Source organism: Metschnikowia bicuspidata (genome assembly GCF_001664035.1).
Source record: "Metschnikowia bicuspidata var. bicuspidata NRRL YB-4993 chromosome Unknown METBIscaffold_4, whole genome shotgun sequence".
In the NCBI taxonomy this organism is placed as follows: Eukaryota; Fungi; Ascomycota; class Pichiomycetes; order Serinales; family Metschnikowiaceae; genus Metschnikowia; species Metschnikowia bicuspidata.
Window position 1 is genome coordinate 1270824 of NW_017387734.1, and position 27315 is coordinate 1298138.

Here is a 27315-nt window from a genome sequence, read left to right on the forward strand (position 1 = left end):
GTATTTGGAAACCAGATTGGAAGATGGGAGGTCTGCTGCCTACAGTTCCGCAGGAATTAGAAAAGACGAATGACGGACGTGCTGCTATTGTTATCTTTTGGCGAGCCCAAAATTGGTGCATGTGTTGAAAAGAACAACTACGGGTCTTGCGTTGCCGCACACGGAGTACAAAACGACCACCCGTATCTGTCGTCTTTATCCCCAATTCCACCACACTTCTATCCCACAAAACCTCAATAAACTAGTCCTGTACTAATGATACCCACTATTGCCACATTGATAGACTGGGTGAGAAACCTTGTTCTGTTTGCAGCCTTGCTTGTGCTTTTGGTGCTCGAGCTTCTAACGATGGCATTGGGCTCCCCCTTGATATTGACACACATTGTTGACATGGTAATGACAGACTGAGGTCCAGACAAGCACAAAAGAAAACTCCCAGACTGCTTTTGAAGTAGCCTCGTGTTGGGTGCCATACACGGAGTTTGTACCCAGCTTGATGGCCTGTGTGTTTAGGCTTCGAAGGCTCTTAAGTACAAATGAGGTTGGGGCAGAGCGGAAGTAGAGAATTAAAGTACTTTGGGTGGGGGCCAAGCGGTCTGGAATCACGGGAGCCCGGGATAGGGAAAGAACCGCTTCTTGCAGAGTGTTTAGAGTAAATCGAAGTCATTTATAAGTTTCGCGGGTGGTGCACTTACTTCTTTTATGAGCGGTGCAATTATTATGAGTTTCGTGGGTGGAGCTGACTAGAATGAGGGCTATCGAGCCCCGCCAGTCCACACAGTATCCAGGGGTCAAGGAATAGCGAGGGTAAGAGACCAATAGGCGGAGAAGCAAGACAGGATGCCGGGGGGCAGTTATCAGGACTTAGGAAGAAGCCAAGAAGGAGCCAGGGGACCAAGAAACCAAGGAACCAAGGAACCAAGGAACCAAGGAACCAAGGAACCAAGAGGGTATTAAAAAGGAACCAACAAGGAACCAAGGAAGAATGAACCAAGGAACCAAGGAACAGAAAAATAACCAAGAGGGAACAAAAAAGAACCAACAAGGAACCTACCAGAAACCAAGAAGGAGCCAAGGAACCAAGGAACGAACCAAGACCAAAAAGGAACCAAAAGGGAATTAAAAAGGAACCAACAAGGAACCAAGGAAGAAGGAACCAAGGAACCAAGGAACAGAAAAATAACCAAGAGGGAATTAAAAAGGAACCAACAAGGAACCAACCAGAAACCAAAAAGGAACCAAGGAAGAAAGAACCAAGGAACCAAGGAAGAAGAAACCAAGGAACCAAAAAAGGAGCCCGCTGCCGGCCCCCACCATGGCCCGGCCCCAGACGCGCGCCCGCGCATGCACATGTGCAAACGCGTATACTCGTCTCAAGACGCCGCAGGCCCTCTGAGTAGCACCCGCACATCGCCACCAGCCCTCCGTCTCTCCCCCATGAGGTTGCTCTGCGTGGCCGAGAAAAACTCCATCGCCAAGGAGGTGGCGCACATCCTCTCGGGCGGCAGCGCGCGCACGCGCAACTCCACGTGGAAGTACGTGAAAAACTACGACTTCAGCTGCAGCGTGCCCGGCATGGGGCTCTGCGACGTCACCATGACCGCGGTGTCCGGCCACATCTTGGGCTCGGACTTCGGGCCCGAGCACGCGTGGGGCAAGTGCCCGCCCGGCCGGCTCTTCGACGCGCCCATCGTGACCAAAGTCACCGCCGACAAGGACAAGCGCAGCCAGCGCATCCACGACAACATCGTCCAGGAGGCGCGGGCCGCGGACCGCCTCATGATCTGGACCGACTGTGACCGCGAGGGCGAGTACATCGGGTGGGAGGTCTTGCACATCGCGGCGGCCCGCAACCCGCGCTTGAGCGCCGCCAACACCTGGCGGGCGCAGTTCTCGCACCTCGAGCCCGCGCATATCCGGGCCGCGTTGGCCAGCCCCAAGCGGCTCGACATGCGGCTCGTGGAGGCCGTGGAGACGCGCATGGAGTTCGATCTCCGCGTGGGCACGTCGTTCACGCGCTTCTTGACCACGTTGTACCGCAGCCGCAAGCTCGTGGGCGACCAGGACGTGGTGTCCTACGGCACGTGCCAGTTCCCCACGTTAAGCTTCGTGGTGGACCGGTACATGCGCGTGCGCAGCTTCACGCGCGAGCCGTTCTGGACGCTCGACGTGGTGGTGGCGCAGGACACGCACAAGGTGCCGTTCGCTTGGGCCCGCGGCCACATGTTCGACCGGGCGTTCGTGGCCGCGGTGTACTCGCGGCTCCTCCGGGCGCCGGACGCGGCCACCGTCACGCACGTGGGCACGCGGCCCACCAGCCACTTCAAGCCGTTCCCGTTGACCACGGTGGACATGCAGAAGTGCTGCTCGCGCTTCTTCCGCATGTCGGCCAAGCAGGCGTTGGACGCGGCCGAGTCGCTCTACACGGCGGGCTTCATCCTGTACCCGCGCACGGAGACGGACCGGTTCCCGGACAACATGGACCTCCGGGCGTACGTGGCCAAGCAGACGCAGGACGCGGCCTGGGGGCCGCATGCACAGCGGCTCCTCGCGGACGCGTTCCGGGCGCCGCGGGCGGGCCGCCACGACGACAGGGCGCATCCGCCCATCTACCCGGTCAAGTACGCGGCGGCCAGCGCGCTCAAGGGCGACGCCCGCAAGGTGTACGAGTTCGTGGTGCGGCGCTTCTTGGCCTGCTGCTCGGACGATGCGCGCGGGCTGCAGACCACCGTGGCCATGCAGTGGCGCGACGAGCACTTTTCTGCGGCGGGGCTCCAGGTCACGCACCGCAACTTCTTGGACGTGTACCCGTACGTGGACTGGAAGTCGTCGGCCACGGTGCCCGCGTTCACGGCGGGGCAGGCCGTGCGCGTGCACAGCGCGCGGCTCAAGGACGGGCTGACCACGCCGCCCACCCACATGACGGAGCCCGAGCTCATTGCGCTCATGGACGCCAACGGCATCGGCACGGACGCCACCATCGCGGACCACATCGACAAGATCGTCGCGCGCAACTACGTGACGCGGCGCAAGGCCGGCAAGACGGAGATCTTTGTGCCCACGTCCTTGGGCATCAGCCTCATCCAGGCGTTCGACGCCATTCTCGCGGACCGCATCTCGTTGGCCAAGCCGTACTTGCGGCGCGCGTTGGAGGGCTTCCTCGTGCGCATCTCGCGCGGCGAGCTCAGCAAGCCGCACGTGGTGCAGCAGCTCCTCCCGCTCTATAAGGAGGCGTTTTTGGAGAGCAACCAGAAGAGCCTGGTGATTACGCAGACGTTGGTGGACACCAACAGCCGCATCGGCGCGCAGTAGCGGGGCGCGGTGCGGCGCGGCGCCAATGCGTGGCGCGGCTCGCTTCTGCGCAGCGCGTATGCGCCGCGCCGCACACCCGTGCACCGCACCCGTGCACCCGCGCTGCTCACCGTCAGTCAAGTGCCTTCGCCCTCCCGGTGCTTTCCCGGTCCCTCTCCCTGGCCCATGCAACGACAGCCCTGCAAATTCTTCCAGAAAGGCGCCTGCCGCTTCGGCAGCCTGTGCAAGTTCCTGCACGCGGACGCCGGCGGTGACGCGTGCGACGCCCTCCAGCACGGCTCCGTGGCCGACTTCCTCCGCAAGACGCCCGACGCCTTGGGCAACTCCATCAAAAAGGACCTTGCCGGGCTCCGCCGCATCCAGGCCAGCCCCGCGTTGACGGCCTACGGGCTCGGGCCCCACGCGGCCACCAACCTCATCGACGGCCGCGACGTGTCGCCCGAGGAGCTCCGGCTCCAGTACATGGCCGCCCAGGCCGCCAACTCCGTGGACCTGTACTGCCGCGACCTCGACTTGCGCCGCCGCGACATGGACTTCTGTGTCGCCGAGCTCACGCGCAACGCCACGCTCGCCGCGCGGTACCAGCAGATGGGCGTGTCCAACTCCGGGCCGGTGCGGCCGTTTATCAAGAAATCGCTAGCCGAGAGCATGCGCGACTTGCAGGCCGCGGGGGGCAGCGGCGCGTTTGGCCTGGCCGGGTTTGGCCTGGCCGGGTTCGGCGGGTCCAGCGGTTTTGGCGGGTCCAGCGGTTTTGGCGGGCCCAGCAATCCCGGCGCGTTTGGCGGCACGGCTCAGCCGGCGCCGAAAAGCGGCCTCGGGGCTTTTGGCAGCGCGTCTTTTGGCGCGGGCGCCGCGGCCCCGGCCCAGCCGGCCGCAGGCTCTGGCTTCGGCAGCGCCGGCTTTGGGGGAGCGCTGGGCGCGGGTGCCTTTGGCTCTGCCGGCTTCGGCTCGGGCGGGGCGTCTGCCGGCTTCGGCAGCTCCGGCTTCGGCAGCTCCGGGTTTGGATCTGCCGGCTTTGGCAGCGCCGGGTTCGGGTCTGCTGGCTCCGGGTCTGCTGGCTCCGGCAGCAGTGCTGCGCCTGCCGCTCCGTTTGGCCAGGCGAGCACGCTGGCGTTTGGTGCGCCCAGCGCCTCTGCCGGCACGCCCGCTTCTCCGTTCGGTGCTGCTGCGCCGGCGGGCGGCTCGTTTGGTGCCAGCCAGAACGCCTTTGGTGCCAGTCAGCCCTCATCTTTTGGGGCCAGTCAGCCCTCATCCTTTGGTGCCAGTCAGCCCTCATCTTCCGGTGCCAGCAACAACGCTTTTGGCGCCAGTCAGAAGGCATTTGGCGCCAGTAACAACGCCTTTGGCGCCAGTAACAACGCCTTTGGCGCCAGCCCGAACTCAGCTTTCGGCGCCGCCCCGGCCCCTTCCGCGGCCTTTAGCCAGAACATGGCTCCCCTGGGATTCGGCCAGCCTGCGCCCGGCTTTGGTGCCGCCCCACATCATGCTGCGGGCCTGCAGCCCGGAGGCGCACGCTTGGACAACGTCGATCCCATGGTCCGCGAGGCGTTCATGGCCTCTTCTTTCGAGCTCGGGAAAATCCCTGACATGGCGCCGCCACCGGAAGTCTGCTAAAGGCTGACGACTTGGCGCTGTAGGCAAGGTGCGCGTTTACGCTAGTCGAAGGGGCCGCCCGGCAGGATTCGCCTGCGGCCCACAGTTTCCAGCGCCAGCTTCTTGGATGAAGACTCATGAAGGCTCAGCGAGTCGAGATGACGACCTGTCTTGGGAGGAACTCGAGGGCTCCAGACGGGTGCGCGTGGAGTCTCGAGGGTATTTTCGGCGCTTCGTCCAAAGGCTGTGCCCAATGCTGTGCCCAAGGTTTATCCAAGCTGGATTCAAGGCTGTACCAAGGTCAGAGAAAAGCTGCACTTGAGCCTGTACCCAAGGCTGCACGACCTGGTGCCATCACCCAGGGTTGTACCAAAGCTGTGTTTAAGCCTGTTCACAGGGCTCAAGGGTGTTATCAAGGTTATACCAAAGCTGTATTCAAGCTTGTTCACAAGGCTCAAGGCTATACCCTAGGTTCTTCCAACGCTGAACTTAAGCTTGTGCACAAGGCTCAAGGCTGTTTCAAGGTTCTCCCAAAGCTGTATACAAGCTTGTTCACAAGGCTCAAGGGTGTTTCAAGACTACACCAAAGCTGAACTTGGGCCTGTACCCAAGGCTTTCTCAAAGGCCTCACCGGCCCCGCCGAAACCTGCTCATACCCCATCCCCGCCATCTGCCCCCAAACAACCGTATCGTTTGATTCATGCCACAAACAAAACCCCCCTCCCAGCATGGACCTTGTCGGTTCGCCTGAAACATGATGCATGGGCCTTATCGGCTCGCCTGAATTAAGAGGGCCCGCCGGCCGCCGCGCGTACTGCAGACACCGCGCACCTGCCCCAGAACACTGCTCGGCCCTCCGCCAGCTTCTCCATACTCCACCCGCAAGTACCTATCTGGGCCCCACTGATGCATGGATGATCTGCGTGGAGTGCACCAACCCGGAGATCACGTGTCTCCACTCCGAGTACAAGAGTAAGTACGTCCAGTTGACCGTGTGCCCCAGGTGCGGCAACTTTGCCGACCGGTACATTGAGTTCGACAATGTGATTCTCTTTCTCGACCTCGTGCTTTTGCGGCCGCAAGCCTACCGTCACGTGGCTTTCAATGTCGTGGAGCAAACGCTCTTTGCTGGTGCGCAGCCCCCCGGCGTTTTCCGCAGATACCGCAAGCTAGCCCGGTTCTTCTTGCTTTCGGTCTTGTTCGAAGTATACTTGAAGTGGGCGTACGAGGAAAAGAGCACGCCGCACACGCTCCTCAAGGCACGGGTCCTTGCGTGGCTGCCAGTGTGGCAGTACTCGTTTTTCGTCTGCCAGCAGATGGCGGAAAAAACCGTCTTTTTCTCGCTTGTCTTGGTTCTCTTCATGTGGGCCTCGGGTTCGGCGGAGGTGGTCAACTCCAACCTCCAACCCCCGTTCCGCCGCGCGTACTACCTGTGTGTTTTGATCCTGACCCTTCTCATGTCGTTGGCGGTCAAGTGTTTACCCATACTCATGCTCATATGGCCCTACGACAACGCAACCGTCGCGTCAATGGCAGTGGATGTGTTGAGTGTCTTCAACACTATCGAAGCCCTACATATAAATACGCGCTGCTCGTACGCAACAACCATCTGTATCATTGCCGTTTCTATGCTTGTCCTGATGGTCGCCAAGCAGCTAGCGACCAGCCACTTCGTGGCGTTCTTGTCGCCGGACTACACCTGGCTTCAGCTCTTCAAGCATGAGTGTCTGTCCTTTCAAAAGGAGGTTTGCGCGATGGCTGCGGCCTTCTCTCCTGTGGCGTGGGGGACTTTTTAGTGAAATATAGGGATTTGTTTTCTGACCGTTGTTCCATCGGCTTCCATGTAGAGTGCCTCGCCGCGGTCAACAGCAATGAGCGGGCCGTCTAAATCACACACCAAGTTGGGGTACTCGTACACTTGGTTCGATTCTCTCCGCTCGTCCAACGTCTGGTCCTGGGGCGGCAGCATGCCGTTTGTGCGCCCGAGCGACTCTTCCTCGTCGTCGTGAAACGGAAGCTCGTTGTTTTCAATGGACCTCAAGGCAATAAAGTTGGAGAGCGGAATGTAGCTTTTTTCAAAGTGCCACCAGAGGAACATCGTGAGGATGGGCAACGGGATGATGACCGTGGCACAGGCAACGGCCTTCTCCGAGGCAAGGGTACCGAACATCATGGTATGGAAAATGAGAAGCCCCATCATGACTCTCCTCACCACCAAGGGCCAGACTTTCCCTGTGTTGTGCGGCGGGTGGATGCACGCGTACAAGAGCTGGTACTTGAACACGAAGTAGCCAATGATGAAGTATATGAGCCCCGCAGTCAAGATCTTGGTGGATATCACAGAGTAGGTCACGGTGATGATGAGAATGAGAATCGGCTGCGGGAGCTGGAGTCCGAAATTGAACACCGGGGGCTTGTACAAGCCGAGGTAGTTGCGCGGGGTCTTGCTCCAAAAAAGGTTCTTGATGGGGTACTGCAAGAGGTGCCCCAAGAGCAAGAGTTTGTACGGGAAAATGCCGATTCCCTGGAGAATGATCAAGTCCACGTAGAACAAACTCAACCTCTGGAGGGAGTCCGCCAACTGGTAGGCCACCTGCGCGGTGTTGGTGAGAATGGCCGTGCTGAAGAGCGTGAACACCAAGAACAAGTTGACGAAGATGTAGAAGAAGTTCTTGGACACGGAGGAGAGCTCCTCGTCAGCACGTGACGTGTGGCCCTGGCGCCGGGTGATCCAGTTGTAGACGTACGGCATGATGATGTTGAAGATGGTGAACACGTAGGGCGGGAGGATGCCCGTGATCACGTACTGGGCCCAGGCGTGGGCCTTGAGAAACGCCGCGAGTTGCGGCGCCACTTTGGAGATGGACTCGATGTTGAGGAAGTTGGACAAGAAGCGCACGGGCAACACCAACAACACGGAGATCACGCCGATGAAAAGCATCACGGCCACGACCCTGGCGTTGCGTTCGCGCCGCGTCAAGCAGAGGTTTTCCCAGAGGATGTCATGCGGCGCCGGCGCCAAGCTGGTGATGAGGTGGTTGATCTGCGGGTCCAACACGGCCTGCGCAAGCATCTGCGCCTGGGCCACGGAGTTCATGGTGACGAACGCGGTCGAGCTGGGGGCAAACTCGCGGCGCCGGTAGCGGGTGATTTCCGCGTCGACGACCTGCAACTGGTCGCTGTAGTGGCTGATGGCGTCGACCTGCGGGCCGAACCAGCCGAAAAGCCCGGTGCGGATTTTGGGGCGGCTGGTGCCGGGGTCGCTTAGGACAAGCGAGCTGCCCTGGCTGCCGGCGGGGCTGATTTCGTCGGGGCTAGAGCCCACGGGGCTGTTTCCGGGGCTGTTTCCGGGGCTGTTTCCGGGGCTGTTTCCGGGGCTGTTTCCGGGGCTGATTCCGGGACTGTTTCCTGAGCTGTTTCCTGAGCTGGAATCAAAAGCGCCGTTCTGAGAGCGGCCGCTGGCGTCCGGGCTGGCCTGGGTTTTCAAGTGCACAGACACGCGGTCAATGAGGGAGGGCCGGGAGGACGCGCCCCACCCAGAAGCACCAGGCACGGGCCCCACAGAAACGGGCTGTCCATGCCCAGGATCCCCGGAACCACATCCTCCATTTCCAGAATTCCCGGAGCCATTTCCAGGACCCCCGGAGCCATTTCCAGGACCCCGGAGCCATTTCCAGGACCCCCGGAGCTTTTTCCAGACAGCGCCGGCTCTGCCGGGCCAGGCGCCCTCCGCATGCCTAGCCAGTCGCCCCTGCGCGGCCGCACGCGCGAGCCCGCCAAGTCCGAAAGCGTGCGGACGTGGTTGGCGTGGAAATAGCGCACCCAGCAGGTCTCGAGCCGTTTTAAGACCGCGGCCCGGGTGGCGAAAAGCGCACTGAGCAGGCTCCACTCCTTCACGATGCACACGGCGTCCACGGCGCCCACGCCGAGCGCCGAGATGTGGCGGCGGAGCGCGGCCTCGTCGCGGAGCACCGGCGGAATGCCCAGGAGCCGGATGGTGCGGTCCGTGACCGAGCACTGGCGGCCCAAATACCGCTGGCGCACGCGGATGATCTTGGCCGTCTGCCGCCGGAGGAAAAACACGAGCACAAACGTGAACACGTACGTGAACACCAGGTACATCCAGAGAAACGGCTGGTACTCCGCGGGCGGGTTCTTGCGGAACAGGCCGGCGCGGCCCGAGCCAAGGGCAGCCGGCACGCCGCCGGCGCCGTCCCCATCGGGAAAGTCCACGCGGCCCGTGAACGAGTAGCGCACGGGCGAGATCACCGCCACGGCAAACAACACGAGCACGGCCAACGCGCGGATGCACATCTGGAAGAAGCCGAGGAAAACCACCGCGTCCAAGCCCGCATGCTGCAACACCTGCGCCTCGGACACGCGGAACACCACCGGCACCCAGCCGAGGAGCGAGCGGGGGAGCCGCGGCAAGTTCTGCCGCGAGAAGCTGTGCGCGTAGTTGCGCTGCTGGAAGTTGGCCACGTAGATCCGCGGGTACCGTTTGCGGAGCACGCAGAAAAGCGCAAAGGCGCTGGCGCCAAGAAACGTGGCGATGGCCACTTGCACCCGGGCTATGCGGGCGCCCGTGCGGTAGCCGCCGGGCCCGGCTATGGGGTCGTAAATCGGGCTGGATCCATTGAACATGGGGCCTAGAAAGCCGCGGTCCATGGGCCAGGGAAGAGCAGAGAGCGGCGAGACGGCGGGACGCGGCGGTGTGTGCAGGCGCTGGGGGTTGGCGCAGCACAGCAGAGCAAAATCCGGGGGGCAAACGGCGCAAAGGGGCTGTAGAAAACCGTGCCGCCAGTGGTACAAAATGGTGCTGGAGGAGTTACTGGTGGTTCGCTGAGCCGTCTTCTTTATCGCGCAGCGCGCGCTGCAGGCAGGCGCCGGCGGGCGTGCACGGACGTGCGCCGGGCCTGCACAGAGCGCGCCCGCATGCCGCCGCCCAGATACGCGGGCCGTTCTCCGGGCTGGCCCCGCATCGGAACCTTTCAGAAACTGCGGGTAAGCAATGATGCAGTAGCTGCGGCTGGATCAGAGTGGCCGCGCTCGTTTGGAACGGGAGCTCGTTTGGGATGGGGGCTCGTTTGGGATGGCACGTGCGATGCGGCACGTGCTCGTGCAGAGAGACGGCTGCGGAATACGACCGGGTGCATGCGCCATGGACTGGCGGGCGTGCTTGGAACCCCGGTCTCCAGGGCCACTGTTGAACTCGTCTCTCATCCAGGATTACCTGTCCATTCTCTACTATCCAGCTAGAAAGGGGGGCTTGTTTTAGGACATCTGCGCGCGTGTTTTGCTGGTGATGCCAAAATCGGTTCGCCCAGTCGCATCTATATGGGCTTTTCTCAACGCCGCCTTATTTCTTAAGTCCCGGCCACGAACCCTGGTTGGCCAAACCGACCACAACAGACGGCAGCTTGCCAAAATTCAAACATCTCAGGAGATTTGGCGGGGCCGTCTTGCCATGCACCGTCTTTGCTTGCAGGACCGAGCTATCAAGCAGGTTTCCAAGTCACGCCTCACGGGTCGACAAGAACTGCCGCATATGTCCAAGGTGTTTGCTGGCCCACCAGAAATTCCAGCCGATTTCTAAACAGCCTGTGCACCCAGCGTTTTGGAATGCAGCTATAGAGATTTGCTGATTGTCGAATCAATCAAGTGCCGGCGAGACTTGCTGGTCGTCGAATCAGTCAAACAAACAACCAAAAAGGCAGAGACTACACAGATCAGCCACCCTTCTCACATACCCAGCACGGCAGAAACGCTTTGCTTCCATTCTCGTCAATCTCGCTTCTTCAGCTCTTGTCAAAGCTTGAATGCTATAATGCTGTTTGTATGTGAGAAGACGCATCATTCGTTTATCGGCAATAAAGGGGCGCTTGCAAAAGATATAACAAGGAATAGTTTATACATTCTGACTGGCCAATTACATCACAGGGCCTGTTTTGGACACCATGCTTCTACCTTTCGTGTTCCACACGGCTGTATATATCTGCGCTTATCCAAAGAGTACAGACCCTCACAGACACCTAGGCCCTGTAATTTTTGTTAGCCCGTGGCGTCAGACTTGAAACCTAAAAAACGCCAAATTCGACAGAAAGAACGCCAAATTCAACAGAGAAAATCGCCAAGTTCAACAGAATAAAGGCGCCAAATTCGACAGTAAACCGTTCTGTGCCGTATAATTGAAGCGGGTACTATATTTCCCGGAACTGCAGTCCTGAGACCTCTAGATGGCACAAAAGAAGATGAAACGGCACATCGAGAAAATGAAAAATGTAACTACCTCCGTGGTCCCTCGCTGTCTATCCGCAAAATAGCCCAGTGAAGCATTCACCCTAAAACTCCCATTACCTTTGTTTGACATACCACCCGCTTCGAGGAATTGGCCCAACAAGCCCCAAAAGGATGCAAACCCTCCAACTCAATTGGGCCAGACAAAGGAAGCAAGTGAAGACTTGCGCACGTGACCTGGGCTCTTTGCCGGTGATGACTATTTGCACCCATTCGCGTGGATACGCGTTCGCACCGCGTAGAGCCCGGCCATAGATATTTCACAATGTCTGTAAGTAGAAAGTAGCCAGAAATTGGGCAAACAATTATTAGCCCCGGGGCCCGAAAGATTTGATTTGACCTTAGGGTCTCGGCTAAGAGAGCTCTTTATAAATTACACAAACACCTTTTGCGTGCTTACATCTCGTTCATTATTCCTGCCTGGTGGATGTACAGGAAAAGTCAGAAGAGAATGAATGTAAACTTCACCATTGTCCTCTGTGCACATACGCAATTGCTGAAAACCTGCCTTAGTTCCTGTCACTCGAGTCACTCGAGTCACTCGAGCCACTTATACTGAAAACTAGCAGCTGGTGTCCTCCCCTGTGCTTGTTCAGATGAGCTATCTACAGATCAAAAGATTCGTCGATGAGCAAATCAAAGCCCTCAACACGCCTTTGATTCTCAACGACGACATCAAAAGGCTTCTACATCAGGAAGGTATTTCCGAAGGCCAGGCGCAAAGCATTCTTTTCAAGTGCAATCTTCTCATGAAAAGACACAACCGGACGAAGTTCAATAAACAGGTGGTGCATCAAATTGTACAACAAGTGGCCAAGGCGGAGCAGGAAAACTTGATGCAAGTGAACAAAGCCTTAAGTAAGATCTCCAGGCTCGCTCAGCCTATCATGACGGATCAATTTGCCAGTAGTGGCCGGTTAGAAGATCGCCTCAGATTGTTGAGCAATCTCGCAGATATTCTTCCAGAGGGCAGGTACCTCTTTGCCGTCCATGGAGATAATGAATCCGAAAGTCAGCCACCCGATGACGCCGAGACACAAGCGCCTGGAAGCGAGGATCCAAATCCCCTTGTGCGCGATGACGAGGAATTAGTGCAATCCCCCAGCGAACTCGAAATGCAAAATCAATATTTGAAAGCCACAAAACACGAATTGGATCAGCAAATCGGGGCTTACAATGAAAAGAGGGACAAGCTCCGCCAGCAATACGATGATCTACGGATGCAATTAGCGCATCTCAACGAAGACATTGTGTACAAGATGGAGAAATTGGCGTACCTCCGAAGCTTAAACCTGAAGATGGATTTTTTGGGAGCTCGACCTGACGAAAAATGTGTAGACTCTTGTGATAGCGATGGGGACGACGAGGAAGAGGCCGTAGTTGAAAACTCAGAAGACGAAGGCTTAGGGCCACAGATGACTCGTTTCAGTGTTCTTGTGGAGAAACTCGAATTTGCCCTCAGGCCTGGGTAATGCGGCTGGGGACCTGAAAGAGAATGATGCGTGAAGCACGAATTCCATCCTGAAGGGCACTGCTATGAAAGAAAATCAAAGGCGTTTTTTGAGGCTCGAGGAAAGACCTGAATGATCAGTACGATTCCTGGGCCACTTTGAACATACAACGTAATGGGAAAAAAAGTCTACGATGAGCGCCGGGCTTGTTCTTTCGTGAGTGGCGGGGCCATGCTTCCTTGGATCCTCCTATAGGTCAATTCGATGGTGGAAAGTGCTAAAAAGTAATTGCGTGATGGACCTTTCTACAGTCCACAGGGTCACTGATGCCACCCTAGTTGATATATCTGGAGCCTGAAGTGAAAGAGTGGACCCTTGCATCAGGAAAGAATCAAGGGAGAATGTATCATAGTATGCTGGCAAAGTTATTCTCACTATTGCAACGGAGCCTGAGGGTGTTTAGGGAACTGAAAAGTTTTGGACTTTTGAGACATGGCCCAATAACGTATATCGCGTTTGAAAGGCCATAGTCCATATCGATCAGGCTCCTGGTGGTTGTTACTGGTAAAAGAGCCTCGTCTTGGTCATGATTTCTCTTTTGAATCTCGATAAGAAATCTTTGGGGAAAAGGCGTTGATTCAGCCGAATAAAAGGAAGATCGGACACGCGAGAGCGTGGGAATAATCAACCTGGATATGCCAATTCAGACTAGTTTTTTTCTTGCACTGGGCAGCGCTGAGTTCTAATCCTTCTGCTTGGGAAAAGACAAGCGTGTTCTAATGAATCTTTTGGTTTGGATTGAACTCCAGGAAAGAGTCTGTGTCAGTTGAAGGCTTACATAATATCTGGATGTGGTCACAAGAATGACCAGAGCTCTTCCCTGTGAACTCTTTCCAAAAGTCTCTAGTTCTGTGAACGTAAATCAAAAGTTTCGGAATCTCCCATTTGCGTTCACGCTGCGTACGGCCTACGGCTAGTGATAAGTGGCAGAGATTTGGCCAAACGAGGCAGATATAGCTAGGATTAGTTTTCTTAACACGAACCTGAATAGGGCCTTCAAAGGAGAAGGCTCAATCTCACTGTTGCAACAGCTTTTTTTTCATCTTGCAGACAGAGCCTCAGACAATATTCTCTGATATGCCTGCTTTGGGTATGGATCTGGCTCTTTGATGTGCCAGTCTAGCTTGCAAAGGCGAACGGAGGCTGATTACATGCTGGGGCATTAAGGCTTGTACTGATGGGAGAGATGAAGCCAAAACAGCTGAGATCGATATTTTAGTTAAAACAAACTGAGCTTTTTTTGGAATATGGGGCTGAAGATGGGGTTTACGTCCTAGGTTGGCAATATATTAGCATATACACGTAAGTGGCAAGTAGCTGCATAAGACTCAAGGGGCCAGAGCGATCAACCTAATCTTGAGGGACCAGCCGGCAGATCATTGAAAATATTCACGAGCGCAAAGAGCTCCGGTAATGAGAACATAGGCTCTTAAATAGCTTCCACTTTAGAGGCCAAGTCTGCTTGTACTCTTTTATCTTTAGGACTTATTCCGAATGGTCTCAGAAATTGATAAAACGAGTAATAAAAATATATCTAATATCTTTACCAGATAATAGTAATGTACAAATTTTAGCATACAACATTTAAGATTAGTATTTATTAGTATAGTATATATTTAATAATGACTCAACTAATTATGAAGATATTGGTATACATGAAAACAGGCGATGCATTTTTACGGTTCGAGGATCGGTATGTTCTGTCGGTTTGAGGCAGTTTTTGCCTAGCCGGAAGCCAACCAGCAAAACAGGCTGCTCAATTTGGAAAGATCATATTAGTAAAGCAAAGAGAATGGACTGGTGGGAAGACTGATTTCAAATGCGTTAACAAGAAGCTTTTCTAGTGGATATTCCTTAGCTTTGAAGAGAATTCTAACTGAGAACCCAGTTTGGAACATTTATTATTTAAAAAACCCCACTAGGCACCCTTTTATAAGGAATGTCTCATTCTGAAGACTTATCTTGCTCTAGAACATCGTTCTGGGGCGACAGACAGCTTTGACAAATGGACTGTTTTAATAGAGAAGGCCTAGTCTAGGGGACCTATTTATGAGAATGCCCGACTAGGAAGATCATAAGAGAAATCTCCATCAAGGATGTTTATAGACCACCAGGCAACCATTCAATGAGGAACAGGAAATATTTCCAAGATAAAAGAGGCATCATTTCAATGGACAGCGACCAGCCAATCTTCCAAATAAAAATCAACCAGACAATATTTCAATAACAGCAGACAACACTTCGATAAGCAACAGATAACACTTCAATAAACAACGGGCAACATTTCAATGAAACCAGAAAACATTCCAATAAACAACACAATTTTTTTTTAATTCACAACAGACAGCCTTTTAATAAAGACAGGCAAATTTTCAGACACCACCTCAATAAAAAACAGTCAATAACAGCAGCCCTTTTATAAAACAGACAACATTTCAAAAAATTACACACAACCAACCAATAAAAATACAGACACTTCAATCAAAAGGCGAACACCACATCAGACAACACTTTAATAACCAACAGACCCCTGTCCCATGCAAACACCCAGCCGGCGCCAACCCAGAAAATCACCCCAAGCGACTGACCGCTACAAAAATAGCTTCGCCACTTCTACTCTACTGCACACGCATTGACCTACACCAGCTTCCTACTGCACACGCACAAAACTACACCAGCTTCAGAAATCCGAGTGTATTAGACCTATATGATACAGGCAAGACGCTTAGTCGAACAAGCCGAAGCCCATGTCGTCGTCGGACTCCTCCTTGGCCTCCTCGGCCTTCTCCTCAACAGCCTCACCGGCAGCAGCACCACCAGCAGCGGCAGCGGAACCGGAAGAAGCAGCAGCACCACCGGAAGGCACGGAGGCCAACTTGGTGTTACCCTCAGCAACCAACTCCTCGATGGACTTGCCCTCCAACTCAGACAAAAGAGAGGAGATTCTGGACTCCTCGGACTCGACACCAACAGAGCTCAACAAAGAAGAGATGTCAGCGGCGGAAGGGGCGGTGTTGCCACCTTGAACCAACAACAAGTAAGCAGCCAAGTACTTCATTTTTCTAGAATAATCAGTTTAAGCGGAGAGTGCGGACTATCCTTTGGGTGGGAAGAAGAAGGGTAGACCCGAAAAATTTTTATGGGCTTTGGTGCCGCGGGCCTCGCAGCCGATGGGTGTACGGGTGTGCGGCTGGCCCTGGTTCTCCGCCGGCAGGAGACCCAAACAGGCTTGAAAAAGACCGCTTTTCGGGCAGGTGCCGGTGCGCGGGCTGTGCTTGAACACGCGAGGGCGTGCTACGGCGGCATGTGGCGGGCAGCTGGGGGCCGCCGGAAAAAGAAGGGTCACGTGCCGCGTCACGTGCCATGTCTGGTGCCCTAGTGCGGCGGCCCTGCGCGGCTTAATAAAGCCAGTCGATGGGAGGCCAGGCAAATGAAGGGGCAGGCATATGAAAGAAGAATGAATGGAATTTGCTGCTGTTTTAAATTAGCGTGAGGGTGCTTTTTGTTGTCTGATATCTTCGATTCTGCTCTCCAACTTCTTTGTTTCTCTGCTCTCTGATTCTTATGTTTCTCTTATCTTTAATTTCTTCGTTTCCTTGCTCGTGTCTTCATTCCTATGCGTCTAAGCGCGCGGTCTCAGGGCAAGGCCTGTTCAGGACCTGAAATTAGTCCAGAAGGCCACGACTTTCGTCCCTCCACAGAAAAAAATAAAAATTCAAACAGCTTATAAAAGCCGCAGAAGCCAGGACCATATATACGTGGTTTTCTGGACCCGCAAATCCGCATCTAGCGGCGCGTGCTCAGGCCCAACCACCGTGGCGGGCCGCGGCCAAAAACAGTCACGGTGTCACGTGACGTCTTCTTGCACTGTCAGGCAAAACACCCGTGCCTTCCCCAGTGCGGCGCGCTCCGTGCACCCACGACGCGGGAGCCGGGCCGCGTCACGTGACCACCGCTGTGCCCCTGTGCACGCCCGCGAAAGCCCTGCACTCTCCAGCAAAATTTTCATTTCACCTCAATCTTCTTGCTACGGATTTTTCCAGACTCCACATACATTCAATAATCATGGCTGAGACTAGTATGTGACCCCCTTTCATATATGGGCTTCTTGGGACGGATGCTGCTGGGGGCGCCGCTTCTACTTGGGTCTGCTGGCAGGCCCTTTCCATGAGCCGAAACAGAAGGCTTGCATGGCCCTGGTGATTTCAGAGCGTCCTCCATAATACACACTTTTTCCCGCTTGAACACAAACCGCCAGCACGAGTGGCTGCCGAATCCATGACATAGAAAGCCAGCTTCGAAAAAGAAACCCCGCCCTGCCACACGTGCCATTCCAGGCGCCCAAAATACTGTACCAGCACTAGCCCTTTAGAACCCCTTCTCTCCCATCTACACTTATGAAATATACTAACAAACCTAGCTAACCAGAGGAAGAGAACCTTCAAGACCTTCTCCTTCAAGGGCGTTGACCTTGCCAAGTTGGTCGAGTTGGAGACCGAGGAGTTCACCAAGCTTTGCGGTGCCAGAGTCAGAAGAAGATTCTCCAGAGGTTTGGGTGCCAAGCCAATGGGCTTGATTGCCAAGTTGAGAGCCGCCAAGTTGGCCACCCCAGCCAACGAGAAGCCAGCTGTTGTCAAGACCCACTTGAGAAACATGATTATTGTTCCAGAGATGATTGGCTCCATGGTCGGTGTCTACAACGGTAAGGTTTTCAACACCGTTGAGATCAAGCCAGAGATGGTTGGCCACTACTTGGGTGAGTTCTCCATCACCTACACCCCAGTCAGACACGGTAGAGCCGGTAACGCTTCTGCCAGATTCATGCCATTGAGATAAGCGTCCAGGGCTGTATCCTGTCATACATAGTATAATAATCATTGCTAAGAATGCTGAGCTGTAGCTGGAGTGTGTGTTGCTTTTGTTGCTGCTTGGAAGTGTTTTGGGTTTTGCCTGGAACAGTGCTTTACATTCACAAGAGTAGGCCCCCAAAACTTCATACTCCGAAAAGTGCTTCTATTCATGCTGCTGCACCTGTGTGTTTGTCTATTTCCGTCTTGCTGTGTTCATTAGACTCAGCAGCCATGTGTTTGTGTATCTCCTCTCTATCACTTCTTTCGTCTTTTTTTCGCCTATTCTTCTAACACCCATTCATCGAATCTGTGACTCCATCTCGCATTTTGGTCTGCGTCCTGGTTCTTTCTTACTGGCGTCCACCCGTTTCTTTCAAAGCTTTTACGAATCACTCCTCTGCTTTCTCTATTCGTCGAGTTGAAAATTGCGGAATACTGGCTAGGTTCCGCCTCTGAAAGCGGGTGGTGATAAAACCTCATTAACCTTGCCGAAAGGGATTTGATAATTAATTTTGGTGGAATGCAATATACGTATTTACCAGATTCAATTGTTGCGTATATTGCAAACAGGACGATACATTCACGCCTTACTTAATTGGAATATGGTTCAAATCAAGACGCTCGCTTAGGATACAAGGTCTACTGATATCTTGTATTCGGGAAAGCCAAGGCATATTATGGTCCTGAGAACTCCTACAATAAACCTTTAAAAATGGCATCTTTCGAAACAGATGCGAAATGGACTGCTACCCGAATACAAGATCACTGGCTGAAGACAATGGCATTCGAAGATAATTGTTCTGCTGCCACAATCAGAACCACGTGATGATTGAGCAATTTTGGCATTTTGATTGTGGGCACGCAGGTTACGAGCCTTAATAAATCCGGGTAATTTCAGTCCATTTTTCAGAAGCTTTCGAAGTATAGTGAGGGAGCTGCAGCCTAGAAATATTTTGCTTAGCTTATATCAGATGTCTTCATTCATAGATACATGGGATTCGGTTTATTCTTCTGCAATATTTCCACATACAGGAGTCAACATCTGATCATGCCCACACTCTTGGTCTATTGTAGATATTCACAGTTTCATGTATAAAATCACGCTTGAACGCTACAACTAGAAACTGGAAGCCAATACGCATGAGGCATATGGTTACAAAGGAAGTACTCGGCCACCAGCCGACACAGACTGCATTGTATTCTCTCTTTCTTATTTTCATAAAATTCAATTTAAAAGACGTTGAATCTGTGCTTTGGTTGGTCGAGGTTCGCTCTTCGATTCCCAGTACTGTCGAGCTAAATGGGGCTTTTCTTCTTATTCTGTTTGAATATATCAAATCAGTGAAATGTATCACTTTAGTTCGAGTTGCAAACTCTGGTGCAGTAAACAATATAATGTATATCTGAAGCTCCTCACGTGCTGTAGAGGGATGCGGCGGGGTATCGGTAGGATGTGTTTTGTAGATGATATTTATCAGACAATGTATTGATTATTCAATCTTTCAAAAAAAATTAGCACCTCGAAAACTTTCTTCGACATGATATCTTTTGAATGCAACCTATGGTACTGAACGAACTATTCCATACAGAACAACGTACAAAGGAGTTGGGTGCTACATCCAATCTTAGAAACTGGCATGCATGTTGATGCAATGTCACAGGCTCCACGTTGTTTAACAAATTAATAGAGCATTAAACAAAGATTCTTCGAAAACATCAAAAAAATTAGGTCTCGTAGCAAGTGTCTCGTTCTGTATGGCTAATTTATGAGTATCCTGTATTTTCAGCGATCTTCAACTGAGGGACAAACCTTTGAGGTCTATTACTCTCGAAAAGTGGGCCATTGAATGTTATTATTGTAAAAGGTTCAGGGCCCTAGCCCTCCATCATCAAGATAGGAAGGCCGACCTGGAGTCTGGATTATTCAGACACGTTCTAAGTATAGGTGACAATGCTGGATTTCAACGGGCCGTGCTTCCCTCATTATAGTAAAATATAGGCATGATACACTCTATATATAATATGGAATATATTGGACTGAAACTCTCCCATTCGCATAGTTGCTACTGTAATCGAAATTTAGGACACTTGGAAACTGTTTACCTGAAAACGTTATACAGACTAGACAACAGAGACATATCCGGATAGTTCCCTGAGCTTGAAAGGTTCCAACATTTTGATCTCCACTCAAGTTTGGGGGTTTCGGATTCCAACTAGAGTATCACGTACCATGGAAAACACACATTGCAGAAAAATCCCGTGGTATTGTGTTAGTGATTTCAGTGACTATTACATACACAGAAATACATTGCGTGTGCAGCAGTCTGAAATAAATAATGGTCCACAAATATCTATTATGACATACAACGTTTTTGCCTTGTGCGGCCACTGGCGTTTTCGGGATTCTAATGGTTTTCCAATGATTCACTTTCGGTATCCTATTCTAACGCACGAGATTGGGACTTACCGACCCGATATTGTTTGCCTACAAGAGATTGATAGGAGAGAAACACGGAAGCTTCAAGAACGCCTCGGCATGCTTGGATACTCGATGGTTTTTCTGTACCACAACACAGTGAACACTATGGCAGTATGTTACAGAAACAACTTGTTCTCAGAGGTTCGACAAGAACAAAGCTACTACTCTGTCTTGACGTCAAACGATTTAGCAGGTAATGACCATGGCCGTCATTGTGTGATGATGATGTGTTTATCTTTTAACGAGGATTTCTTGGAAGGGCATTCACAGCCTCTGAGAAACGGGCTCATCATTGTCAACACACACCTTCCTTGTGGAGAACATCAATCAAAAAGTCGAACACGACAAACCGCCGCCCTCATGAAAAGCATCAAGGAATTCTCAGAGAGCCTTGGGGCAGAAAACGGATATTCAGACTGCTATACGTTTCTTGCCGGAGACTTCAACTCTGGTCCTAGTAGCTCTGCATACCAATCTTTGGTCTCCAAGCCTTTTGAGTTTAGCCCAGACACCAATTGGGACTCTTCCATACAAGCGAAAATCGAGCAGGCACATAACCGCATTGACTTGCGTGCAACATCGCTCTATTCAGTGGGCTACCATCTAGTGAATCTGAGAAATTCCGGGATTGACAATGACAGGAACGAGCCGCCATTTTCGTTCTGGGGCCCGGATAACCGAGGTCTTCTCGACTATATATTTGTTATTTGCAGATGGTCTGGAGACGACAAAAAAGGGGTGGATACCCTTGAGGAGCTTTCGGAAGCTGGAGACGTCAAGCTTTTGGGGTTACTTCGCATGCCTCGTGCCGAGGAGATGTATGGATCCATTCCCCAGGTGGGCATGTATCCATCAGATCATCTTTGTATGATGGCTGATCTCGAATTGCTTTGAGATTTCTATTGCAGAAAAATTAGTAACCCACCGGAACCCAGTTGGCAGGAAGCATGCAAATTGCCCTTGCTCCCATAGTAGTGTGGAGACGTCGCTTCAAAACTTTATGCGTAAATTGTCTTGTGATGCAAGAGCCGGCCTTCGCGCTTGGCCAGAGTATGCCTATGCTCTAAACTGCTTATTCTTCTCTGAATAGCACCAGCTCCAAATAGGAGCTATTCCGAAAAATGTTCGGAACCTGAGGATATCACTATATCCACAGACATCGCCCAACTGGAACAGCTTCAATGGGCGAAAAACTTGTATCACCCCAAAAGACTCACGTATATAATGTAAGCCTGACTTCAAATATTTTTGATGAGCTGGAAGATTCAGAAACACTGGACTTTACACCTTGAAACTTTTGGTTTCCACTTCCAGGCTGGGTGCGGCCTTTCTAGATCATGCACCTGCCGCGTCCCAGTTCAGTAGTAATTGAGGATCCGGTCATATCTTACAGCACTTCCATAATCGACCCATTCAATCTCTTGAAGCAATCTAATGCCCTTTCTCTCACAACACATGATCAAAAATGTGCGATATGTCTGAACGTATATTTTTATTGACCATGGGACCTACCGATTCTTCATTCTTTCTGATGAACGCGAAAACACAAGGCAAGAATGTGTCCGGCTTTTCCGAAACCACAAAGTTGATGAAAGATGTTTTCTAGGACTGTAATCCAAAAAGCTTATCCGTAAGTAAAAAAAACCATACTTCTAAAAGCCCAAGTGAAAAGATAAAAAAAAACCAACCTCTGTCCAGATCAACAGTCTTTGGCCCCAGCCATCTCCGGCCCTTGGCCCCAAATGCGCACGCCCAATGTTGCAGACCTGCCTAAAAAAAACCTAACCTTTCCAGATCTGCGATCCCAAACCTGCATCTCTTCCCCCAAAATCTGGCCCCCAGTCTCTTCGAATGGTCAACCCCACAAAGGAGATTGCCTATGGTGCCGCTGCAGGATGCTTGGGTAAATTCATCGAGTTCCCCTTCGATACCGTGAAAGTGCGGCTCCAGTCCGCACACGGCACTCGGTCTACCATCAGCGTGATTTCGCATATTCTTCGCCAGGAGGGCGTGCTTGGATTCTACAAAGGGCTCAAGGCCCCGCTTTTTGGCGCCTGCTTGGAAAGCGCCATTTTGTTTTCTGCATATGAGTATGCTCAACAGTTCTTGCGGCAGCTGACGCCGTGGCTGTCTTCGTCCATGCTATCTATATGTTGTAGTGGAGTCTTTTCCGGGTTTGCGGCATCGTTTGTGCTTACGCCCGTGGAGTTGGTCAAGTGTAATTTGCAGGTGGCCAATCTTCTGGAGAAAACGCGCCATGAGTCGTATGGGTCCATCCTGTCGCAGATCATCAAGAGACACGGAATCGCCGGGCTCTGGCTGGGGCTATCGTCGACGCTTCTAAGGGAAATGGCCGGCACGGCAGTGTGGTTTGCCGCATACGAGAAGTCCGCCATTTGGTACAACCGCTTGTGGCCGGAGCAGAAAAACATCAACTCCCTCATGAGCGGCGCCACGGCCGGCTTTCTTTTCAACTTGTCGATCTTTCCTGTAGACACCATCAAGTCCAACATCCAGACCGCGCACATTTCCGGCCGGCTGGCGGCTGATCTGTCTTTTTCCAGCGTGCTCCGGAGCTTGGTCCGCCGCCCGGGGGGTGTCGCCAATTTGTACAATGGACTAGGCATCACGTTGGTGCGTTCGATTCCTGCCAACGCTGTCATATTCTATACTTACGAGTACCTCAAGACCCACTTCTGAGCCATGGACCCGCCATGCCACTGCACACGACTTCATTGACAAAAAAAAGACTCAAATTGACTCGCATCCCGGATTGCGGACTCAGAACTGCGCCGCTGATTCCAAGTCATCGGCGTTGATCAAATCGCAGCCTAGTTCCCAGAGACTTTTCCAGTGCATGTTCCTCACGTGCACGGGCCAGTCGACGCCGCCCCAGATTCTGGCTTTGAGCCCCACGGCGTGGGCCGCATCGAAGAACTCCTTCAACATGGCCCGTTGTGGCTCGCCGAAATCATGGCGCAAACTGGCCTCGTAGTCTCGTGTTCCAATCAACTGCTCCAAAGAAGCACTGGCAAAAAGGCAGAGCCTGCCATATCTCTGCCGATCCTGTTCACTGGCACTCACCAATTGATGCAACGGACAATCAAGAAAAACGCTCCGAATGTCATATATTGTATCCTCCAGCTCAATCAAAGCCCACGGCACATCGCCAGTCAAGGTGACCGCGACCGGCCCCTCCACACGCTGGAGATCGGAATTATTGAAATGGGACAAATATTGCTTTTCTGTGAACTCCCGCAAGTAACTTTTCAAGACCAAGTAAGTGTCTGATCCGTTTGTTTTCAAGTCGAGCCATAAATTAAGCGTCAGTTCCGGGGAGTCGAAGAACACCCCATATTTTTTGGACACCGCGCCCAAAATGGGCTCCGAGTGATCGTTATTGGCGCTTTCGAGAAAGCGATACAATGGGTCAAGATATAGGTCTCTAAGTGTGTTTTCGGGCTTCAAGTGCACCTGATTGTGTCCAACATAAATATCATCCCGGTCGAATTTGGCCGTTGACTCTGTGGTCGTGTCTGTCACTGTATAGCTTTTGGGGAACCTCCAGATATCCGCCTCAATACTGATGCATCCATACAGCAATGCATCCAAAAATGGCCTTTTGCGCCAGTAGTCATTGTGTGAGTGTATAGGCTTCAAATGGACATCTCTTGTTAGCGACTCCACGGAGATTGCTGCGGGAGGGTTTGCCATGACAGGCCTGTAGACATTGATCATGATGGCGATGGTTAGCTCAGGACTGATTCTTCCAAATGCAAGAAGACCTTGGAGAAATTTGGGAACTACTCAGAAAGCTCAAATACAGGGAAGAAAAAAGCGTTTAAGGTTCTGTGAACCAGAAACAATTGCAGATTCTCTGTAGTCACATGATCAACACCAGACAGGAGCCTGCTGGTACGCAACAGAAAAATCTGTTCGAAAAAACTAAGAGGGTGATATTCAGAATTGAGAATAAACATTTTCTCGGGAGGATTGAGGGAAAAATGATTCAGCATTTCACACATGATTGCCATCCTGTAATAATTTTGCTTCCGATAAGAGTATAGTGGGCGTCGCGCATATCATTTCGGTATTATCTTACCTCCCGTATGGTATATGGGTACATACTAGCGAAGATACTGTAGAACACTTATGAGGAACAAACAGGCTCTTGGGGGCTGGAAGAAGATGTCCACTCTCTCTAGGTGAGCAAATGCTACACTACAGTGTTGACGATATCAACAAGTAGTCCCAAGTATTTATAACATGGCGCGCCTTGGTAAAGTAATAATTGGCCTTTGCAACTCGCTATTAATTGAGGCTATTGAATGATCTATTTGAGACGTTCGACAATCACTTCCATACAATGGCCGATTCCATGAATATTCGACACTGTTTCAAGTTGAAATTCGTCACTCGCCCAGTGTTGTAGACGGAATTTGAGCACGCGTGCGGCTTTCTCAAAACAAGAAGCAAGCCAGGCATGATCGAAGAAAGGAGCGACATCGGGGAAATTGGTACTTGGCAAGAAAACAGGGCTCCTAGTAGAGTGCTTGAGATGGAGCACCTTGTATCCGCCTTCAACTTTGGTAATCTGGGCGAAACATCGTAAAATGATGAAACTTGCAGTGAGCGCGATAAGAATGCTCAGACAAAGATCAAGAACCTCACTACCTTTGAGAAAAGCATCTTCTTCATTTCCAGCATGTTCATACTCCTCTAGGTGATTGATCGAGAACGTGTGGGTATAGTAATGAACAGGAGTGTTAGCTTCGGCGTTGAGGGGACTCACACCCATATGTAGAAGTAGAATCTCAAATATCTGCTTGATTTCATTCATCATATCCAAGACGCGTCCCCACTGGAATTCACTCATATTGGCAATATTGTTCCCCAATTGCTCCAAGTTCATCAAATCACTTTCAGATAGTTGTCTTATAAAGTCGATTCTTGGGTATGCGACTTTAGATGTTCCACTCGATGTAGTTTCCAGAACCATCAAGCGATCAAATAACATCACGTTTTTCATGAAATAGAGATTCTGGGTCAAATTCGAGCATCGCCAAATCATATTAGCTTTCACACAGCAAGCATTCAAAATGATGACTCCAGTTTTTATTGAGTAGCTTTCATTCCTCAACACATTTTCAAATGCTTTGTCCTTCACAATTTCGTTCTGAATGAATTCTCCAGATGCAACTCTATCTAATGTGTTTCTGAGCATCAGAATAGCTTTGATGACACAGTTCACATCATCCATATTGTTAGCAATGAGAGACTCACAAGTCAATCTGCGTGAGTCATCTAGCTCGTTAAATGAAGTGCTAGACAAGGGGAGAGGAATGCTCGCAGAAATTTCAGCAAAAGTCAAACTCCCAATGCTATTCGCGTAAAAGTCTGTTTGAGCTGGTGCATATGGATAACCGTCTCTTAGCCTCTCCAATGTTTGTATGCTCCATACTCCCCATATCACGCGAATTACACATTCTCTTTCATATGTCTTTCTCGGGTTGAGATCTCCACGTTTAATCTGCAATGTTTCGAAAAAGCGATTGTTCTCCACAATGAGAGATATGTTACTCATATATGCAGACAATGATTTGGAATTACTTCTGACGCTAAATGCTCGGCAAGTAAGACCGTAACAAAGAAGCATGCCGAAGTCATTGAGATCATCCCAACGTCGAAACATGTTGTCAATCCAAAATGATTCCCTTGGGTCGGCTGGTAATTTCTTTTTATTGCAGACATTTGCCAATATAGCATGATAGATTGAACTCTCGGAGCTTGGCAGGAACCACTTGAATAGTTGAGCTTTGGGAGGAAGCAACAAATAATTCGGGTGAAGATTTACATAGTAAAAGTCAATAGCACTGAGTAGAGTTTCTTCTGGCGGGAGGTCATTTTCTAGGAGATCGCTTGATTTGAAATGTGTCTTTCTTCGTGTCCCAAAAGTTTTATCGTGGTCCTTGCCCACACGGCTTGTAGCATAAGTATCGCTTGGGCGAGACGAATTAGGCGACGGAGATCTTGTACTTGGAAGCGAGGCATAGGATGGAGCAGTGGCTGCATTTTCCATGGTCGGGTTTTCCTTGTGTTCCGGCCATGGAAGCTTGCTATTTCCAGCTGCGTTGCGAAGTGAGCTACTCATATTATCACCAAAACTCGTCATCCACCTGGGGGAATCATTTTGCTGACTATAGTGACCCAGTGGATGGACTTTATTTTTCGGAATATCCATGTTCTTGCTCGAGCCACGAGTTTGACCATCTAGGTTTATTGCAGACGCAGAACTCGATGATTCACGTGATCTTCGAGATATTGTAGAGCCACCATCAGTTGAATATCTGTGTGGATCAAGGTATTCATGAAGACCTGGAGGACCATAATCGCGAGGGTATTGCTCTCGGTCCACGTCTGACACGTTTCTGAGGTTCTTATCCTCGTGTTTTGGGGTTTGGTCCTTTTCTCTGTGGCACTCTTCGAAATCACTGCGCATATGATTGGGTCTTACATGTACATCAGTCGAATGAGAACCGCGAAAGGCCGATGGCTGATGAAGTCCACCAGCGCCATGATGAAGGCGATGCGATTCTTTGGTGTGTTCTGAAGCCCCTTTTTCCAAGGGAGTTGATTCTTCGTGATAATCAAGTGTGCTCAGACGGCCGTACATAAAGGGCGATAGTCTGTTGGTCTCTTTAGAAGAGCCCGTTCTCTCCAAGAGCGATACATGCTTGACACCATCTGGAGCACGAGAAAGCAGGTCACGTGGGGGAGGACACCTGGATGATTCATGACCACGAGAGTCATACGCGTCACGTGCGTCATGTGGATCATAAGGACCGTGATGATCATGAGGTCCGTGAGGGCCACGTGGACCCCCTGGGCCATAATGTTCATCATGAGCACGAGAACCATATTGATCATGAGGACCAGCCTGGCCACGCGGGCCATGCGGACCATGTGGATCATGCGGACCATGCGGACCATGCAGACCATGCAGACCATGCGGGCCATGATGACCGTATGGCTCATGAAAGCCAGGAGGCCTGTGAGGTCCTCGAGGCCCATGCGGTCCTGGGTGTCCTCGATGAGCTCCACCGTAATTATATAGGTCGTACAGATCGCGCGGCTTATATGGGCCTGGCGGCCCGTGTGGTCCACCCGGAGGAGGATATGGATAGAAAGGATAAGGCATGTGTGGAGGCATTGAGCCATTGATGGGAGGAGGAGGAGGAGGAGGAGGAGGAGGAGGAGGAGGAGGAGGCGGCGG

The 27315-nt window shown here is 51.9% G+C and overlaps 12 protein-coding genes across 12 annotated transcripts; 8 read left to right on the top strand and 4 right to left on the bottom strand.

Moving 5' to 3' along the window:
* Positions 1-1437: 1437 nt before the first annotated feature.
* METBIDRAFT_43242 (DNA topoisomerase 3) lies at positions 1438-3312 on the top strand (the record flags this gene model as incomplete). Its single annotated transcript, XM_018857630.1, has 1 exon — positions 1438-3312. The coding sequence occupies one exon, from the start codon at positions 1438-1440 to the stop codon at positions 3310-3312; it is 1875 nt and encodes a 624-aa protein (XP_018711139.1).
* An 83-nt stretch (positions 3313-3395) lies between these two features.
* Positions 3396-5170, top strand: METBIDRAFT_201616 (FG-nucleoporin). Its single transcript, XM_018854939.1, has one exon. It carries the CDS (start codon positions 3478-3480, stop codon positions 4924-4926), a length of 1449 nt encoding a protein of 482 aa, XP_018711140.1. The 5' UTR covers positions 3396-3477; the 3' UTR covers positions 4927-5170.
* Positions 5171-5819: 649 nt separating this feature from the next.
* Positions 5820-6701, top strand: ARV1 (sterol homeostasis protein; the record flags this gene model as incomplete). The annotated part of the gene is made up of 1 exon (XM_018857771.1): positions 5820-6701. One exon carries the CDS (start codon positions 5820-5822, stop codon positions 6699-6701), a length of 882 nt encoding a protein of 293 aa, XP_018711141.1.
* Positions 6484-9549, bottom strand: METBIDRAFT_230239 (uncharacterized protein; the record flags this gene model as incomplete). Its single annotated transcript, XM_018855244.1, has 2 exons — positions 6484-8375; positions 8606-9549. The coding sequence occupies 2 exons, from the start codon at positions 9547-9549 to the stop codon at positions 6698-6700; spliced, it is 2622 nt and encodes an 873-aa protein (XP_018711142.1). The 3' UTR covers positions 6484-6697.
* A 592-nt stretch (positions 9550-10141) lies between these two features.
* METBIDRAFT_32594 (uncharacterized protein) lies at positions 10142-10905 on the top strand. The gene has a single exon (XM_018856094.1). It carries the CDS (start codon positions 10211-10213, stop codon positions 10499-10501), a length of 291 nt encoding a protein of 96 aa, XP_018711143.1. The 5' UTR covers positions 10142-10210; the 3' UTR covers positions 10502-10905.
* Positions 10906-11467: 562 nt separating this feature from the next.
* Positions 11468-12674, top strand: METBIDRAFT_12594 (uncharacterized protein; the record flags this gene model as incomplete). Its single annotated transcript, XM_018854238.1, has 2 exons — positions 11468-11473; positions 11772-12674. 2 exons carry the CDS (start codon positions 11468-11470, stop codon positions 12672-12674), a joined length of 909 nt encoding a protein of 302 aa, XP_018711144.1.
* Positions 12675-15099: 2425 nt separating this feature from the next.
* On the bottom strand, positions 15100-15978 carry RPP2B (ribosomal protein P2). Its single transcript, XM_018856095.1, has one exon. The coding sequence runs from the start codon at positions 15769-15771 to the stop codon at positions 15439-15441; it is 333 nt and encodes a 110-aa protein (XP_018711145.1). The 5' UTR covers positions 15772-15978; the 3' UTR covers positions 15100-15438.
* An 800-nt stretch (positions 15979-16778) lies between these two features.
* Positions 16779-17549, top strand: RPS15 (40S ribosomal protein uS19; the record flags this gene model as incomplete). The annotated part of the gene is made up of 2 exons (XM_018858973.1): positions 16779-16791; positions 17134-17549. 2 exons carry the CDS (start codon positions 16779-16781, stop codon positions 17547-17549), a joined length of 429 nt encoding a protein of 142 aa, XP_018711146.1.
* Positions 17550-19900: 2351 nt separating this feature from the next.
* METBIDRAFT_32599 (Endonuclease/exonuclease/phosphatase) lies at positions 19901-21349 on the top strand. The gene has a single exon (XM_018856096.1). It carries the CDS (start codon positions 19920-19922, stop codon positions 20934-20936), a length of 1017 nt encoding a protein of 338 aa, XP_018711147.1. The 5' UTR covers positions 19901-19919; the 3' UTR covers positions 20937-21349.
* A 544-nt stretch (positions 21350-21893) lies between these two features.
* ARG11 (Arg11p) lies at positions 21894-22742 on the top strand (the record flags this gene model as incomplete). The annotated part of the gene is made up of 1 exon (XM_018857647.1): positions 21894-22742. The coding sequence occupies one exon, from the start codon at positions 21894-21896 to the stop codon at positions 22740-22742; it is 849 nt and encodes a 282-aa protein (XP_018711148.1).
* An 81-nt stretch (positions 22743-22823) lies between these two features.
* On the bottom strand, positions 22824-23780 carry METBIDRAFT_78954 (uncharacterized protein; the record flags this gene model as incomplete). Its single annotated transcript, XM_018858974.1, has 1 exon — positions 22824-23780. The coding sequence occupies one exon, from the start codon at positions 23778-23780 to the stop codon at positions 22824-22826; it is 957 nt and encodes a 318-aa protein (XP_018711149.1).
* A 297-nt stretch (positions 23781-24077) lies between these two features.
* On the bottom strand, positions 24078-27308 carry ZCF31 (Zcf31p). The gene has a single exon (XM_018854940.1). The coding sequence runs from the start codon at positions 27250-27252 to the stop codon at positions 24376-24378; it is 2877 nt and encodes a 958-aa protein (XP_018711150.1). The 5' UTR covers positions 27253-27308; the 3' UTR covers positions 24078-24375.
* Positions 27309-27315: the final 7 nt, after the last annotated feature.

Coding starts and splice junctions, on each gene's coding strand:
- METBIDRAFT_201616 (XM_018854939.1), top strand. CDS start 3,478: ATGCAACGACAGCCCTGCAAATTCTTCCAGAAAGGCGCCTGCCGCTTC.
- METBIDRAFT_32594 (XM_018856094.1), top strand. CDS start 10,211: ATGCCAAAATCGGTTCGCCCAGTCGCATCTATATGGGCTTTTCTCAAC.
- RPP2B (XM_018856095.1), bottom strand. CDS start 15,771: ATGAAGTACTTGGCTGCTTACTTGTTGTTGGTTCAAGGTGGCAACACC.
- METBIDRAFT_32599 (XM_018856096.1), top strand. CDS start 19,920: ATGACATACAACGTTTTTGCCTTGTGCGGCCACTGGCGTTTTCGGGAT.
- ZCF31 (XM_018854940.1), bottom strand. CDS start 27,252: ATGCCTCCACACATGCCTTATCCTTTCTATCCATATCCTCCTCCGGGT.